General features: G+C 38.0%; 1 protein-coding gene across 4 annotated transcripts in view; it reads right to left on the reverse strand.

Moving 5' to 3' along the window:
- Window positions 1–16021, reverse strand: part of Sbf2 (SET binding factor 2) — a 395017-nt gene that overhangs the window by 81401 nt on the left and 297595 nt on the right. For all 4 annotated transcript variants that reach the window (XM_075971874.1, XM_075971873.1, XM_075971872.1 and 1 more), the window contains exon 18: window positions 2876–3046. In XM_075971874.1, the coding sequence (XP_075827989.1) occupies window positions 2876–3046 (171 nt within the window). The remainder of the gene's footprint in view (window positions 1–2875; window positions 3047–16021) is intronic.

A 16021-nucleotide genomic window follows, 5' to 3' on the forward strand; every position in this document is an offset into this window, starting at 1 on the left:
TTTGGAAAAAAAAAAGTTGAAGAAGACACCAAAAAAAGTGGAAAGATCTCCCATGCTCTTGGGTAGGTAGAATTAACATAGTGAAAAATGGCAATCATACCAAAAGCAATCTACAAATTTAATACAATGCCCATCAAAATCCCAGCAAAATTCTTCACAGACCGCAAAAGAATGGTATTCAACTTCATATGGAAAAGCAAAAAACCCAGGATAGTCAAAACAGTCCTGTATAATAAAGGGACTTTTGGAGGCCTCACAATCCCTGACTCTACTACGGAGCTACAGTATTGAAAACAGCCTGGTATTGGCATAAGAACAGACAGGAAAACCAATGGAACTAAATCAGAGACTCAAATATTAATCCACATACTTTCGAATACCTGATTTTGACAAAAAAAGCAAAAAATATCAAATGGAAAAAGAAAGCATATTTAACAAATGGTGCTGGCATAACTGGATGTCAACCTGTAGAAGAATGAAAATAGACCCATATCTATCACCATGCACAAAACTCAAGTCCAAATGGACCAAAGACCTCAACATAAAGCCAGCCACACTAAACTTCATAAAAGAGAAAGTGGGAAGTACACTTGAATGCACTGGCACAGGAGACCACTCACTTCCTAAATATAACCCCAGTAGCACAGACACTGAGATAAACAATTAATAAATGGGACCTCTTGAAACTAAAAAGCTTCTGTAAAGCAAAGGACATGTCAACAAGACAAAACGACAGCCTAAAGAATGCGAAAAGATCTTCACCAACCTCACATCAGACAAAGGTGTGATTTCCAAAATATATAAAGAACTCAAGAAATTTGTCATTAAAAGAACAAATAATCCAATAAAAAATGGAGTACAGAGAACTCTCAATAGAGAAATCTAAAATGGCTGAAAGACACTTAATGAAATGCTCAACATCCTTAGTCATCAGAGAAATGCAAATCAAAACAACTCTGAGATTCCATCTTACATCTGCATGAATGGCCAAGATCAAAAACACCAATGACAACTTATGCTGGAGAGGATGTGGGGGTAAAGGGAACACTTCTGCATTGCTGGTGAGAGGACAATCTGGTACAACCCCTTTGGATAACAGTGTGGTGATTTCACAGAAAATTAGGAAACAACCTTCCTCAAGATCCAGCAATACCACTTTTGGGTATATATCCAAAGGATGCTCAATTGTGCCACAAGGACATATGCTCAACTATATTCCTAGCAGCATTGTTTGTCACAGCCAGAACCTGGAAACAACCTAAATGCCCCTCAGCTGAAGAATGGATAAGGCAAATGTGGTACATTTACACAATGGAGTACTACACAGCAGAAAAAAATAACAGCATCTTGAAATTTGCAGGCAAATGGATGGAGTTAGAAAACATCATTTTGAGTGAGGTAACCCAGACACAGAAAGAAAATTATCATATGTGGTTTTTAAACTTAAAGCAAAGAAAACCAGCCTACAAATCACAATCCCAGAGAACTTAGGCAACAATGAGGACTCTAAGAGAGACATGTATGGATTTAACCTCCATGGGAAGTAGAAAAAGACAAGATCTCGTGAGTAAATTGGGAGCATGGGGACTTTGGGAAAGGGTTGAAGGGGAGGGGAGAGGCAGGAAGGGGACCAGAGAAAAATGTAGAGCTCAATAAAAATCAATTAAAAAATATATAAAATTAACAAAGAAATCCTAACAGTCTGATTATTCCTGAGTGTGGCCCCAGGAAAAGTCTCTGCATCTGCTACGTTATACTGTAAGTGGTACATTTTGTGTAACAACAACAAATCTGAATATTAATTTAATTAAGAAAACAATTCACATTTGAACTATAACAATCAGACACATGTCAGTGTTATTTTTTAATTAAAGTTTCTATTCTTCTACTTAATAATAAACCAATAATTTTTTTAAGACGATGAATCCCAGATGTATTGGAATATGACTATGTAGCTTCTCTAAGATGCTTAGGGTAATCCATCCTATCTAGACATAAGTTAAAGTAGAAGATGATGGACAGAATCTGCAGTGATATCTTCCCACGAATCTGCAGTTCAAAAAGGCTGATCTTAAAATCACTCTGAAGTGAATCAACAGTGAGTCTTTTAGGCTGCTTTAAGCTCAGTTCATGAGAATGATGATTTCTAATACTAACTACTTAGTGTGTGCCAAGAACTCTTAGTAAGCCTTATATATATTAGATATGAAAATCTTCAGAAGTGACAGCTACACATTTCTCCAATGAGGAAGTGTGGGGGTAATGTGAGTAGTCAGTATAAAGAGAGCTAGTAAATGACATTTAAAAATTGGAGTATTTTAATTTTTATTTTCCTGGTATTTAAATATATGTGTATAGAGCAAATACTACTAATATATACACACAGAGAATAAATAAAGGAAGACTTTGGTTATTGCTGATATATTTTTGAATAGGACTACTGAATTTTTACATTTATCTTTTTAGTCACTTAACTTCAATTTCTTCTGTTTCCTCTTCCAGCGCTGGTACCTGAACTCAAGGCCTTGAGCATGCTACATAAAAACATTTTATTTCTGAGTTAAGCTTGGATTTCTTCAAGGAAGTAAGCAGTTAGAGGCTTATACCTGGGCCTATTTTAGGTTTGTTCCTTCTATTTGGTTTTTAAGGAATTCTTATCAAAATATAACAAAACAATTCTAGTGCTAAAGAACTGTAGTATAAGGTCATTATTAAAAAAAAATATAGTGCCAGAATCAAAGGAAGAAAGATGCTCACCACAGGACTCCCTAACACCCAGGAACAAAGCAGGTAGAGTCTCTTTGCCCTAGGACCATCTGCCTGAGTGTTTCTTAAAGTCAACCCCAGCCACACCCACGTACCCTTCTTCTCTTACCTTCTGCTTCAGATGTGGGGCATGATTGTCCTCCTTTGCTGTGAGATACAGGGAGCGAACCTGCTCCTGTACTGCACTGTAAAAAGTTGTCTCCCAGAACTGCTGATTTGTCCAAATGGGGTGGTCTTGAACACAGGTGTAGGCAAACTGGCTGACTCCAGGGGCAAGTTTCTGCAAGAACATGTAATATCTATCAGCACGGTGCAGGCAGATTATGACAGTTCAGACGGACACAGGTGCTACAGTTAATTGTAGAGGTGACACAAAGATTTCTTTAAAGGCTTAGCAATCAATACTGTATTCACGTTCAACTGACAACTGAGGGTGCTCTATGAAACCCTTTAAAATCTTGCTTACTTTTTACCCAAATGTGAATTTTAACAGTAGCTACACTATTAACTATAGAATTAATGTAATTCTTTGAAATACAGACTATAAAAAAGTATCTACTACTCTGGTATGTACAGGGTGGGTACTGTGAAGTTATACCTGGGATGCACATTAAAACCCAAGACAACCTAAACATAAAACTCTAGTAATCAAAAATTTATCTTACTTCCATTTATGATTTTTTACGTTTCTCTCTCTCTCTCTCTCTCTCTCTCTCTCTCTCTCTGTGTGTGTGTGTGTGTGTGCGCGCGTGCACGCGCGCTATGGTCTGTGTTCAGACCTTGGAGGACAACCTGTAGAGTAGGTTCTCTCTTACCATGTGGATTCTGAGGATCGAAATAAAAATTTCAGGCTTCCTGACAAACATCTTTTCCCACTGATCCATAAATTTTAATTATTATTATTACTATTATTATTTTTTGGGATACAGGGTCTTACCATTCAACCCAGGCTGTCTCAGAACTCTTAATCTTCTTGCCTTAGCCTTATGAGTGCTGAGGTTATAAAAATACCACCGTATAGTGTATTTTAAAAATACATTAAATAATTAATGAAATTAATGCCACTTCTTAGCAAATAATAAATAACATAACAGGAAATATTGAAAAACTTGTGATCCATTTCATCTTCTGTGTTGAATGAATCTGTTTTTTTGTAATTAGAAGTATAGTTTCTGATAAATTTTCTTTTTAAGCAATTTAATAAGCCGAATTCTCTTCTGAAATGTTCAATACTAAAGATCATTATTGTTAAGTTTAACTAAAGATCATTACTGTTAAGTTTATATACATAATTATGAAGCAAAAGTTCATTTTTAGAATTTTGTAACCTAAATAAGATATCATTAGAATGCTATGTTTGAAGTAATTTCCTTCTTGATCTAGGGCACACTAACCCTAAATAAAGCTAGAGCAAGCTCCAAGTATACCATGAAATTTAGTCTTACACACTTACAAGCAGGGTGACTGTGATTTTGCCTGCAAGAATCAATGTGCCATATACAATGCAAGTTCCTTTCAAGACAAGGCTGTGCACTGCTACGGAGGTGACTAGCTAAAACTGCAGTTCCTTATATAAGGTATAAATAGATGCTGACCATGAGGCAGAAAGAGGGGAAGGTCATGTTTGGTTTTCATGATGCCTCATTTACTCACTTCAGATGTTTTCTTCCATGAGAATTCATGGGCAAAAATGTGTGTGGTTTTGCTTGTTGTGGTAGCAGAAACTGCACTGAATCATGTGTTCCTTCCAGACTCTACATAAAGACCCTAGTGAGTGGTTTATACATTTTAGATCTTCACCTCAGTACAAAGACTTATTCTGAATGAGACTTTTTATTTTATTTTGACATTTTCATACCACTGTAGTTTGTTCATTTTTACCCATTACTCCCCATTCTCTTCCTCCCCAAATAGTCCTCCTTCTACTTTCATGTCATATTATAAACATATGAGCTTCTTAGATTTTGCATGAGAGAAAACATGCCATACATGTCTCAAAGAGATTGTAGAAACTAAAATTTAAATAAGAGTATAATTCTGAGCTGGGTCTAATGGCACACGTCTTTAATCCTAGCACCTGGGAGGCAGAGGTAAGTGGATCTATGTAAGGTCAAAGCTAGTTTAGTCTACATAGTAAGCTCCAGGACAGGCAGGACTATGTAGAGACCCTGCCTCATACCCTTTTCCCCAAAACACAATTTTAAGTTGCCTTCCCCTTGAGTCTAACCCAAGGTAGAACCATTTCTTACAACCGTAGCACACTGTAAACATGGAAGCTCTAAACAGTCTGTCATCTTGACATGATATGAATATAGATGAATTCAGAAAACTGAGCTGTCCGTATCAGTCTCTAGGTTTAGGAGAATCTCCATGAATCTGATGGGTTAATGAAGCCCTGCCTTTCTTCTTAGGCATTACTCTCAGCCATGCTCCATATTGCTTTTCCTGGTCACATATCCACTGAAATAGTTTAGTTTACACATAAACTAAATAAATATATAAAACTTTTCTAAATTTTTTTCAACAAAGGCAGAAAAATGGTGTAAAAAATGACCGTGACCCAAATAGTCAGAGCCACAGTTTGTTTTCTAGGTGAAAATTACAACACAATGAAGGGATCATAAGATAATTTTTTGTGGCAGCAAGCTAGTCCACAAATAGCTATAGCATCTGCTTAAGCTATGTATGAAAAGTCATTAATTCCTAAGCACTTAAAATATTACCTCTTTAGAGCATGAAATATGCCTTCTTTCTTGGTGATTTCATGCTAAGCTCAATTGTGAGGAGGGAATACTTGTTCCACTTAATATTAATACTGTGCCAATGGACAACTATGTTCTTAGTACCAGCAGAGGGCAGTGAAACCTTTTCTGCCTAGACATCATCATAGTTTCAACTGGCAATTACAGAAGCAGAACTTTGGAAAAAGTAGGTAGAAGGAATATTGGATGTCTTCACTCACCATCTAAGACTCTGTGAGAACAGATTTGCCCAAGTCACACAGAAATGAGGCGGTGGTTTGTATGTATGTATGTATGTAACAAAAGGGTCTCAGCTGTTCTAGAATTCACTATCTAATCATCCCAGGCAGGCTTCAAATTCAGGGGTCTCCTGCTTCAGGTTAAGGTAAGGTAAGGGTTAGTGGTCTTCTCTACCACATCTGACTATATTTTCCTTAAGACACAAAAATTACCATATTCTATAAAATGGAACTTTAATACAATTATGGGTAAAGAGATGCAATGATACCTTTTAGGGTTTCAGATCAGTGGAACCAGTGACAGCAGCACAGGTCTAGTAAACTTGGAAAATAAGTAACTATGAACAAAACTGTCTCTCATCTAGTCAATCACTTCTTTGGTAGCAAGTGTTTTCTGGGAAGGTTTCCCAAACTGGTCCATGTGCTCTCTTAGTGACTGTCCTGTCCTGAGGGTGAGAGGGTGGTGACAGGAGACACTTGTCAAATGACATCTCGTTTACCCTTATTCTGGCACAAATATTTACTCTACAGTTCATAACACTTCTTATAATTATGTCCTAAAAACAAATGATACTTAGTCATCCAATTTTGTAAGATATTTAAGAATGTTTTGACTTCCTTCCTTATCTAGAAAAAATAGCCCTGAAGGTACTAGATTAAACAGTGCCATTCATTTTCTACAAAGCTTTCAAAAGAGACCCAGCATGAGACGGGATGTGGAGAACAGACTCATGATGCTCACCAAACAGCAGGCCCAACTGAGACCCTCACAGACTGACACACAGTACCAGAGGAGATGATCAGGAGTTATGTGAGTATGAAGGAACTGTCTCAAGTCTGTCTGGCCAGAAATGGATCACAATTCATTTATGGGACTCAGAGGGAAACTGCATTTCAGGGAAGAAGGCTAGCTGGCAGGTCCAATGTCATAAACATGTAATGATCTTGAAGAGTAATGCAGAACTATCTAAGCTGATGAGGATTCCCTTACTGTATTTATTATTAATTCAGTCCTCAAAGCAGTCCACTACTACTTCCCATTTCGGTAACATGAGAAAACTGATGCATTGCCAGTAGGCGTTAGAGCTACAGCTGGGAATTCTACTGTAAGAATATACAGCATCTTTCTGTTTCAAGTGAGGTTGTTTCCAACTCTTTGCTACAACAGACAATGGGGCATGAACACCAAAACACAAGTCAATTGTCATCTTGTGGTAGTTTCAGTACCACTTTTGGATCAGGTCTCTTTTGGATTGGCTGACTACAAACCTGCTATGTAGCCAAAGATGATCTTGAACTCACAATAACCCAGCCTCCACCTAAATGATGGGATTATAGGCATGTGCTAGCAAACCTGCCTGAGTTTCAGTACTGCTCAATAGTGTGTGGAATACTTGAGAGAAGTCTCAAGAAATAGGATTCCTAGGTCATCTGTACCACTGGTTATCCCAATAACAAATTATTTCATGGAGAGCTTTTGCAAATCTACTATTCAAAATAGTTAACTAGTGCTTTTTAACATAAAAATCTCAGCTTGGGGCCTGAATTTCCAATTGCCTTCCAACTGTAAGAAATTTCCCTTTTCCCCTCATCTTCAGTGTTACTTTTACGGTTTTGTTTAATTCAGGTAGGATTCAAATAAGGACACATAGTAGCATTAGTATGACAACCACTCAGATCAGTTCTACTCTAGGTTCTGTTCTAAGCTGGACTTCGTTGGAAATAAAAAGGAACCATTTATCTATCCTCTAGCAGCTGCTTACTATAGTTGTGTACTATCATTTAACATTCTTATGGCACCTGCGTTTCCCGTAGACTGGCAATGTCTAGTGGTCTTATTAGATTCAGGATTGTCTGGCAAGAACACTTTACAGATGGTACCATCTTAAGAGGCACTGTCTGTCTCTTGTGATAGTAGAGCTGTTGATAGGCAATAGGTGGATCAATAGGAGTAGTAAGATGTGATCTTCGTAACATCTCTCACTCATGTACTCACTAACTGAGACATTGCCAAAAGGAGAAACATGAAATCATAGTAGCATAGTAGTTTGGCCTTCCTTTCATTAATATATTTATAAATTTGGGGATTTTAAATATTTAGAGATTCTTAAACCTAAGTTTAGAGATAAAGAAATGAAAACACCCTATCCTCAAGTGTTCATTAGAAATCCGTATTTTCATTTACTCAATGTCATGCACTATGATGTTCATGTGTACAAAGTTTCTAAAATCTATGTGAGAAGATGCTAATCACAGAGTATGTGATTACTGACAAACCTAAATACTGTGCTTATAATGGCAATGCAAACTGAGAGGATAAAGGCTTATTACAATGTAATAAACAAAAATAGTAGATCCTAACAGGGTATTATTTCAGGGACCCAAGTGTAATATGTATAATAGACAAAAAGTGAGACTGTGTCTCTCACTACATGTAATTGCAAGTGGATCTAAAGCTCAGCAAAAAAGCTTACTTTGGGCACTGAGGAGGTAGCTCAGTTGAGAATAGTTGGGGTGTAAGTATGAAGATCTGAGTTTAGGTGACTAGCACTCATAAAAGCAAGATATGGCAGTGCAAAGGACCACAAGGCATGTAATCCCAGGCCTGGGAAGTAGACATACAAATCAAATGCACATGCATACCATTTATTGTTGAGTTTTTTTTCAGTAGCTAACTCCTTACAAAGTTAGTGACTTTAATGCTCACTGCAGAGAAAAAAAGGCAAATAATCAGCACCTCATCAACACACTTGAATATCATGCTGCTACTAAAATGGTTACCATAATAATATGCTTACAAATGAAGCACTCTTTATGTTTCAGAAAATGAGTCAACTATGCTATGGCTATGTTTACAAGTACACAAAAATTTAGAGAAGGTACTGGGAAATGGCCTAGTCAATAAACTGCTTGCTGATAAGCATGAGGTCCTGGTTTTGGTCACCAGAACCTAGGTGAAAAGGTAGGTATAATGCATACACCTACCATCTCATCATAACAGAGGGGAGGTAGGAGGCTCCTGGGCTTTTTCACTGGCCAGTCATTTTAGTGAAATCAGTGAGTTCCAGGTTCAGTGAAAGACTATGTCCCAAAAACTAAGGTGAAAAATAATTGAGAAAGATACCTGACCTTGACCTGAGTACTTCACAGGTAAACATGAATCAGGATACCCAGTGTTGCATAGCAATTTCCTTTGATTTGAAACATTCCATCAGGGATGAAGACTTCTTAATATTTAGGATAGGAACAAAATTTAAAAGGCCCAGGAAGCAAACTATTTAGGAGTCAGAGGAAGTTCCTGTAACTTATGAGAATAGACAGGCCTCTTCCCAATCTTATAAGCAGTAACAACTGAGGAGAACAAACTTTAAGACCAAGTTGGTTATAAACTGTGCAGGGAAGGGAGCTCTAGGAATACAGCTTTGTATTGGTGTATGAATCATCAATCACGCAAGGGTAGGGCTTGGCCTTTGAATCATCTGTGTTTTGTTGGGGAATATTAGTTTCAGGTGTGTGACTTTTGTTTCTACTGCGTTTAACTCTGTGAAGCTGTATTACAGTGCCTGTCTAAAACACCTGATGGTTGTAAGAGAGATGTACAGTGTGATAGAGATGAACAAGGAGCAAGGATGGGGGGAGGCTAGCAGGTAGAGAGAATAAATGGAAGGAGAACAGAGACAGAGGAAAGAACAAGGCGAGGAGGATATCAGGGGTCAGTTACCCAGTCATCACGGAGTAAGAAGGAAAGTAAGATATACAGAGTTAAGAAAGATAAAAATCCCAGAGGCAAAAGGTAGTTGGGATAATTTAAGAAAAGCCGGCAAGAAACAAGTCAAGCTAAGGCCAGCCAGACATTCATAATGAAGAGTAAGCCTCCATGTGTAAATTATTTGGGATCTGGGTGGTGGGCCTTACAAAAGTGGCAAAAGACTAAAACATAACATAACAACACTCCTGTAAGAAGCGGCCCCAACAAGTTGGACTTGGTGGAATTATTACTTCAGTTTATTTTCTGTTTCCTTTGTGGCGCAAATAGAAAATTTGTTCACAATTTCCCAGGAAAAGTTACGTAATATTTACACACCCATACACACACACACACACCCCATTATCAAAAAAAAATCAAGGAGCCGGGCGGTGGTGGCGCACGCCTTTAATCCCAGCACTCGGGAGGCAGAGGCAGGCGGATCTCTGTGAGTTCAAGACCAGCCTGGTCTACAAGAGCTAGTTCCAGGACAGGCTCCAAAACCACAGAGAAACCTGTCTCGAAAAAACCAAAAAAAACCCCCCAAAAAACCCAAGGTGAAAATTGCTGGGTGGTGGTGGCATACACCTTTAATCCCAGCTCATAGGTGGATATTTAAAGCCACACTATTCTTTTTTTTTTTTTTTTACTTTTTTTCTGGGTGCTTATTTGAATCTTTATTTATTTTTACTGATATTTATTGAGCTTTACATTTTTCTCTGCTCTCCTCCCTGCCTCTCCCCTCCCCCCTGAAGTCCTCCCCCAAGGTTCCCATGCTCCCAATTTACTCAGGAGATCTTGTCTTTTTCTACTTTCTACTTCCCATGTACATTATATCTATGTAAGTCTCTCTTAGTGTCCGTATTGTTGTCTAAGTTCTCTGGGATTGTGGTTTGTTGGCTGGCTTTCTTTATGTTTAAAAAACACTCTATGAGTAAGTACCTGTGATAATTATCTTTCTGTGTCTGGATTACCTCACTCAAAATGATGTTTTCCTGCAAAATTCAAGATGTTGTTATTTTTTTCTGCTGTGTAGTACTCCATTGTGTAAATGTACCACATTTTCCTCATCCATTCTTCAATCGAGGGGCATTTACGTTGTTTCTAGGTTCTGGCTATGACAAACAATGCTGCTATGAACATAGTTGAGCACGTCCTTGTGGCACAATTGAGCATCCTTTGGATATATACCTAAAAGTGTTATTACTGGGTCTTGAGGAAGGTTGTTTCCTAATTTTCTGAGAAATCGCCACACTGACATCCAAAGGGGTTGTACCAGCTTGCATACCCACCAGCAATGCAGAAGTGTTCCCTTTTCCCCACAACCTCTCCAGGACAAGTTGTCATCAGTGTTTTTGATTTTGGCTATCCATACAGGTGTAAGATGGAATCTCAGAGTTGTTTTGATTTGCATTTCTCTGATGACTAAGGATGTTGAACATTTCCTTAAGTGTCTTTCAGCCATTCCTCAGTTGAGAGTTCTCTTTTTAGGTCTGTACTCCATTTTCTTTTACTGGATTATGTGATCTTTTGGTGTCTAATTTCTTGAGTTCTTTGTATAGTCTGGAGATCAGACCTCTGTCTGATGTGGGGTTGGTGAAGATCTTTTCCCATTCTGTAGGCTGTCATTTTGTCTTGTTGACCATGTCCTTTGCTTTACAGAAGCTTTTCAGTTTCAGGAAGTCCCATTTATTAATTGTTTCTTCCAGTGTCTGTGCTGCTGGGGTTATATTTAGGAAGTGGTTCCCTGTGCCAATGTGTTCAAGTGTACTTCCCACTTTCTCTTCTATGAAGTTCAGTGTGGCTGACTTTATGTTGAGGTCTTTGATGAGTTTTGTGCATGCTGATAGATATGGGTCTATTTTCATTCTTCTACATGTTGATATCCAGTTATGCCAGCACCACCTGTTAAATATGCTTTCTTTTTTCCATTTAATATTTTTTTGCTTCTTTATCAAAGATCAGTTGTTCGAAGATGTGTGGATTGATATCTGGGTCTTCTATTCGGTTACATTGGTTCTCCTGTTTGTTTTTAATTTTTAAAATTTTTTATTTTTCCATTCAAAAATTTACACTTCCTCCCCTCCTCCCATTCCCCTACCATTCCCCTCCCACCCTCCTCCCTTCCCCTCCCTTCTTAGGAGAGGGAAGGGTACCCTGCACTGTGGCAAGGCCAAGGCCCTACCTCCTCCATCCAGGCCTAGGAAGGTGTGCATCCAAATAGACTAAGGTCCCAAAAAGCCAGTACATGCAGTAGAAACAAGTCCCACTGTCATTATCGATGGCTTCTCAGTCTGCCCCAATTGACAGCCACATTCAGAGAGCCCAATTTGATCACATGTTTGTTCAGTCCTGGTCCAGCTGGATTTGGTGAGCTCCCCTTAGCTCAGGCACACTGTCTCAGTGGGTGGACCCAACCCCTCATGGTCTTGACTTCCTTGGTCATCTTCTCCCTCCTTCTGCTCTTCAACTGGACCTTTGGAGCTCAGTCCGTTGCTCTGATGAGAGTCTCTGTCTCTATCTCCATCCGTCGCCGGAGGAAGATTCCTACCAGATGGATCGATGTATTATAGAACTAAATAGTGTGAAAAAAAATTCACACTATTCAATTCTATAATACAAATGATAATTCTAGCACTATCTTCCTAGATTTAATCATATCCCACATATGATGCAATCAATCTCTCAGTCTGTCCCCAACTCTGGATATTAATAACAAATACAAGCCTCTAAGAGAACTGATGGACAGGAAATAAATTCGGTATTCCCCCAAACCCCTTTTTGGGCTTGGTATTTGCTAGAATGGCTCCCAGCATTGAAGGTGTCATTTTACTCACAGCTGCTGTTTCATTACGAAGTACACTTTAAAGAATACAAATAGGGAGGGGGAGGGATATGGGAAGAGGTGGAAATTTTTAATAAAAATAAAAAAAATACAAATAAATGCCCAGATAACAGGCACAAGGTGAAATTCCAAAATATCTCAACATAGGAACTTGCTATACTGCTGGCACAAGAATATTTGTGTTTAGCAACATGGAAGCTCTCCAACCCTTATCATCCTTCTCCATACCCGCATAGGAGAATTTAACCCAGAACTGTGTGATTGCTAGATACTCAACTGTATCTCTAGCCATTCAGGGTCTTTACAGAGGCTTGATTTACCGGTGACCAGCCAAACTTTCAGTTTCTTGCTTTCTCCTGATGGAATGAAAGTTCCAGCCCTCTAAACTTGTTAGTTCTCCTACCAACTCTATATTTAGACGCCCAGAATCCTCCAAACATCAGTCATTTTACTGGCAAAAGAAAGACAACAACTTCAGAGATTCCAAAGATTTTGAAAATTGTGCCAAGAAATAGGAAAGATCAAATATATTTATTATAAATCACAGTATAATCTACCAAATATAGGCAACAGTAGTAAAAATGGACAAACGGAATTTTATCAAACTCAAAAGCTTCTGTGTAGCATGGAAATAATGGAGTTAAGAGATAACCTGTATGGCAGAGAAAATATCTGCAAACTTCTTCTGATAACAGATCCCATAATATATATGGAACTCAGACAGCAGATCACCAAACCTAGCCTAACACAATGCAACCTCAAACAATCCAATTAAAAACAGGCTAAAGAGGTTAAACAGATGGGCTAGTGAGATAGGTCAGTGGATTTGCCACTAAGCCTCATGAGCTGAGTTCAATTCCCATGACTCAGATGATGGAAGGACAGAACGTATTTCTTCAGGGTATCCTCTGACCTCCATATGTGAGGCATGGTATGCACATAGGTCTGCACTAAACTATATATATGGTTGTGTATGTATGTATGTGTGTATCTATCTATTTAAATACATGCAAAAATGTAAATGTAACTAAAATCTATCTATTTAAATACATGCAAAAATTTAAAAGTAACTCAATGTTTCATAAACAGATGAAAAAATTCTAACTGAAATTGTAGCAAAACAAATATAGATAGCAACATATTAAAAAGAAAATATGTTGTAAGTAAGTAAAATTTAAGAATGTAGGGAGAGGATTAAATAATCTTATTAAAATTTGTATAAAATGTAGGTAATGTAGATAAATATATAATAAGAAAACGTTATGTTCTTAAGCTATACTGTTTTTTTAAATCCCTCCCTTATATCCCTCAACCACTCCTGATAGTTCTTTCCTCCTCCCAGAGACTATCACCTTCTGCCTTTATATTACATGTATCCTGTAGTGGCTGGGATGAGAATGGCCTCCATGTGTTTGTATGTTTGAATACTTGATCCCCAGTTTGAAAGAACTGTTTGGGAAGGTTTAAGAAGTATGGACTTGTTAGAGGAGGTGTGTCATTGGAGGGCTTTAAGGCTTCAAAAGATTCCCAGTATCCCCAGAGTATTGTCTCTGCATCCTGTTTGCAGGTCAAGATGTGAGCTCTGAGTTGCTCCAGCCAACATGAATTCTGCTTGCTGCCACAGTGCTCAGCCATGATGGACTCTCAACCCTCTGAGACCTTAAGCCCGACTAAGCATTTTCAAAATTGCCTTGGTCACGGTGTTTTTTCACAACAACAGACAAGTAACTAATATATATCCCACTACCCTATTTCCTACTTCCCTTAATATCTCTTCCACCCCTTCACTATCTTCTTTCTAGTTTTATGACCTACAAACACACACATAAGGAAAATGTGGTATTTGTCTTTGAATTTAGCTTATTTAATTTAACATGATGATGATCTCCACTCATGTCCATTTCCCTGCAAATATTGTGATTTCATTTTTATTGATGGCCAAAAATGTCCACTGTATATGCCACATTTTCTTTATCTAGACTGGTTCCATTTCATGTTATTGTGAATAGTGCTGTAATTAACATTGGATGTGCAAGTATCTTTACAGTATGTCTACTTAAATTGCTTCAGGTAGATACTTAGGAGTGGTAATTTTGTTTAATTTGTGTGTTGGGGTGTTTGTCTGCTGTATGTATGTGTACCATGTGTGTGCCTGGTACTTGCAGAGGTCAGGAGAGGGTATCAGATCTGAAGGAACTGGAATTATGGTTGTGAACTACCATGTGGGTGCTGGGAATTGAATCCAGGTTTTCTGCAATGGCAAGCAATCTTAACCATGGAGCCATCTCTCCAGCCCCTAGCTGGGTAATATGGTAGTTCTATTTTTAGGTTTAGGAATCTCCACAGACTTTTTTGGTGGCTGCACCAGCTTGAATTTTTACCTGCAGTGAGTAAGGATTCCTCTTTCCCTACATTCTTGTTAGTCTTTGCTGTCATGTGCTCTTTGTGACAGCCATGGATCTTAAAGCAGTTATAGTTTGCATTTCTTTAATGGATACAGACGTTGCAAACATTCTCAAATGCTTGTTGGTTATTTGTAGTTCTTCTTCTCAGAACTGTCTCAAGTTCGTTAGCCCATTTACCGATTTATTTACTTGTCTTGGTAATTTTGGCAGTACTCTCTATTTATTAGACATTAAGCCCCTGTCTCAGGTTAGCTGGCAATGACTTTCCCCAACTCTACAGGCTTCTTTTTATTCTGGTAACCATTTTTTATTATGCAAAAGGCTTTACATTTCATTTAATTTCATTTGTGATTTCTTGGGATTATTTCCTAATAGAGTTCTTGCTGAAATCTTGGAGTATCTTTTTAACCTATTTCTTCCTTTAGCATCTTCTAAGTTTCTAAATATTACATTAAAATCTTTGATCCCATTTTGAATTAATTTTTGTGTATGGTGAGAGATGTGAAGTTTCATTCTTTGATATATACCTACTCAATTTTCACAGTTAGAGAGGTAATCTCTTTTCAGTTTTTAAATAACCTGGTTGAAAATTATGTGGCTGTAGTTAAATTGGTTTACTTCTGGTTCCTCTATTCTATTTTGCTGGTCTATGTGTTTGTTTTGTGCCAGTAACATACTGTTTTTTTGCTACTATGGCTCTGTGGTATATTTTGAGATCAGGTATTGTGATGGCTCCAGCATTGCTCCTTGTGCTTATGATTTATTTGGCTGTCCATGGTCTTTTGTGCTTACAAATGAATTTTTGGATTATTTTACTAATTCGGTGAGGGATGTCACTAGAATTTTGACAGCGACTGCATTAAATCTTGTAGACTGCTTTAGCTAATATAACTATTTTTACAATGTTTATTCTGTCTTCTTTAATTTCTTTATTCAATGCGTGTCTGTGTCTGTTTATCTGTCTATCTGAGTATGGGTATGTGCACATAAGTACAGGTGCCTGTAGAGGCCAGAAAAGGATATTAGATTACCTGAAGCTGGGAGTTATAGGCCATTGTGCGCTGCCTAATGTGGGTGCTGGGACATCATTACTTCAAAACTGGCACTCTACTAATAAGCTGCACTATCAAGCCCAGGAAATCTTTATCATTTACTGACATCATCTTCAGACATGCCTATCTCAGTCCTATTACTGCTGCAGACTTTAGAGATGCACAGAGAACTCGCCAAATTCTAAAAAATTAGTTACATATTTTCAGCCTCGCTTCTAAGATTAAAAT

This window comes from Microtus pennsylvanicus, chromosome 5 (genome assembly GCF_037038515.1).
Source record: "Microtus pennsylvanicus isolate mMicPen1 chromosome 5, mMicPen1.hap1, whole genome shotgun sequence".
NCBI lineage: Eukaryota > Metazoa > Chordata > Mammalia > Rodentia > Cricetidae > Microtus > Microtus pennsylvanicus.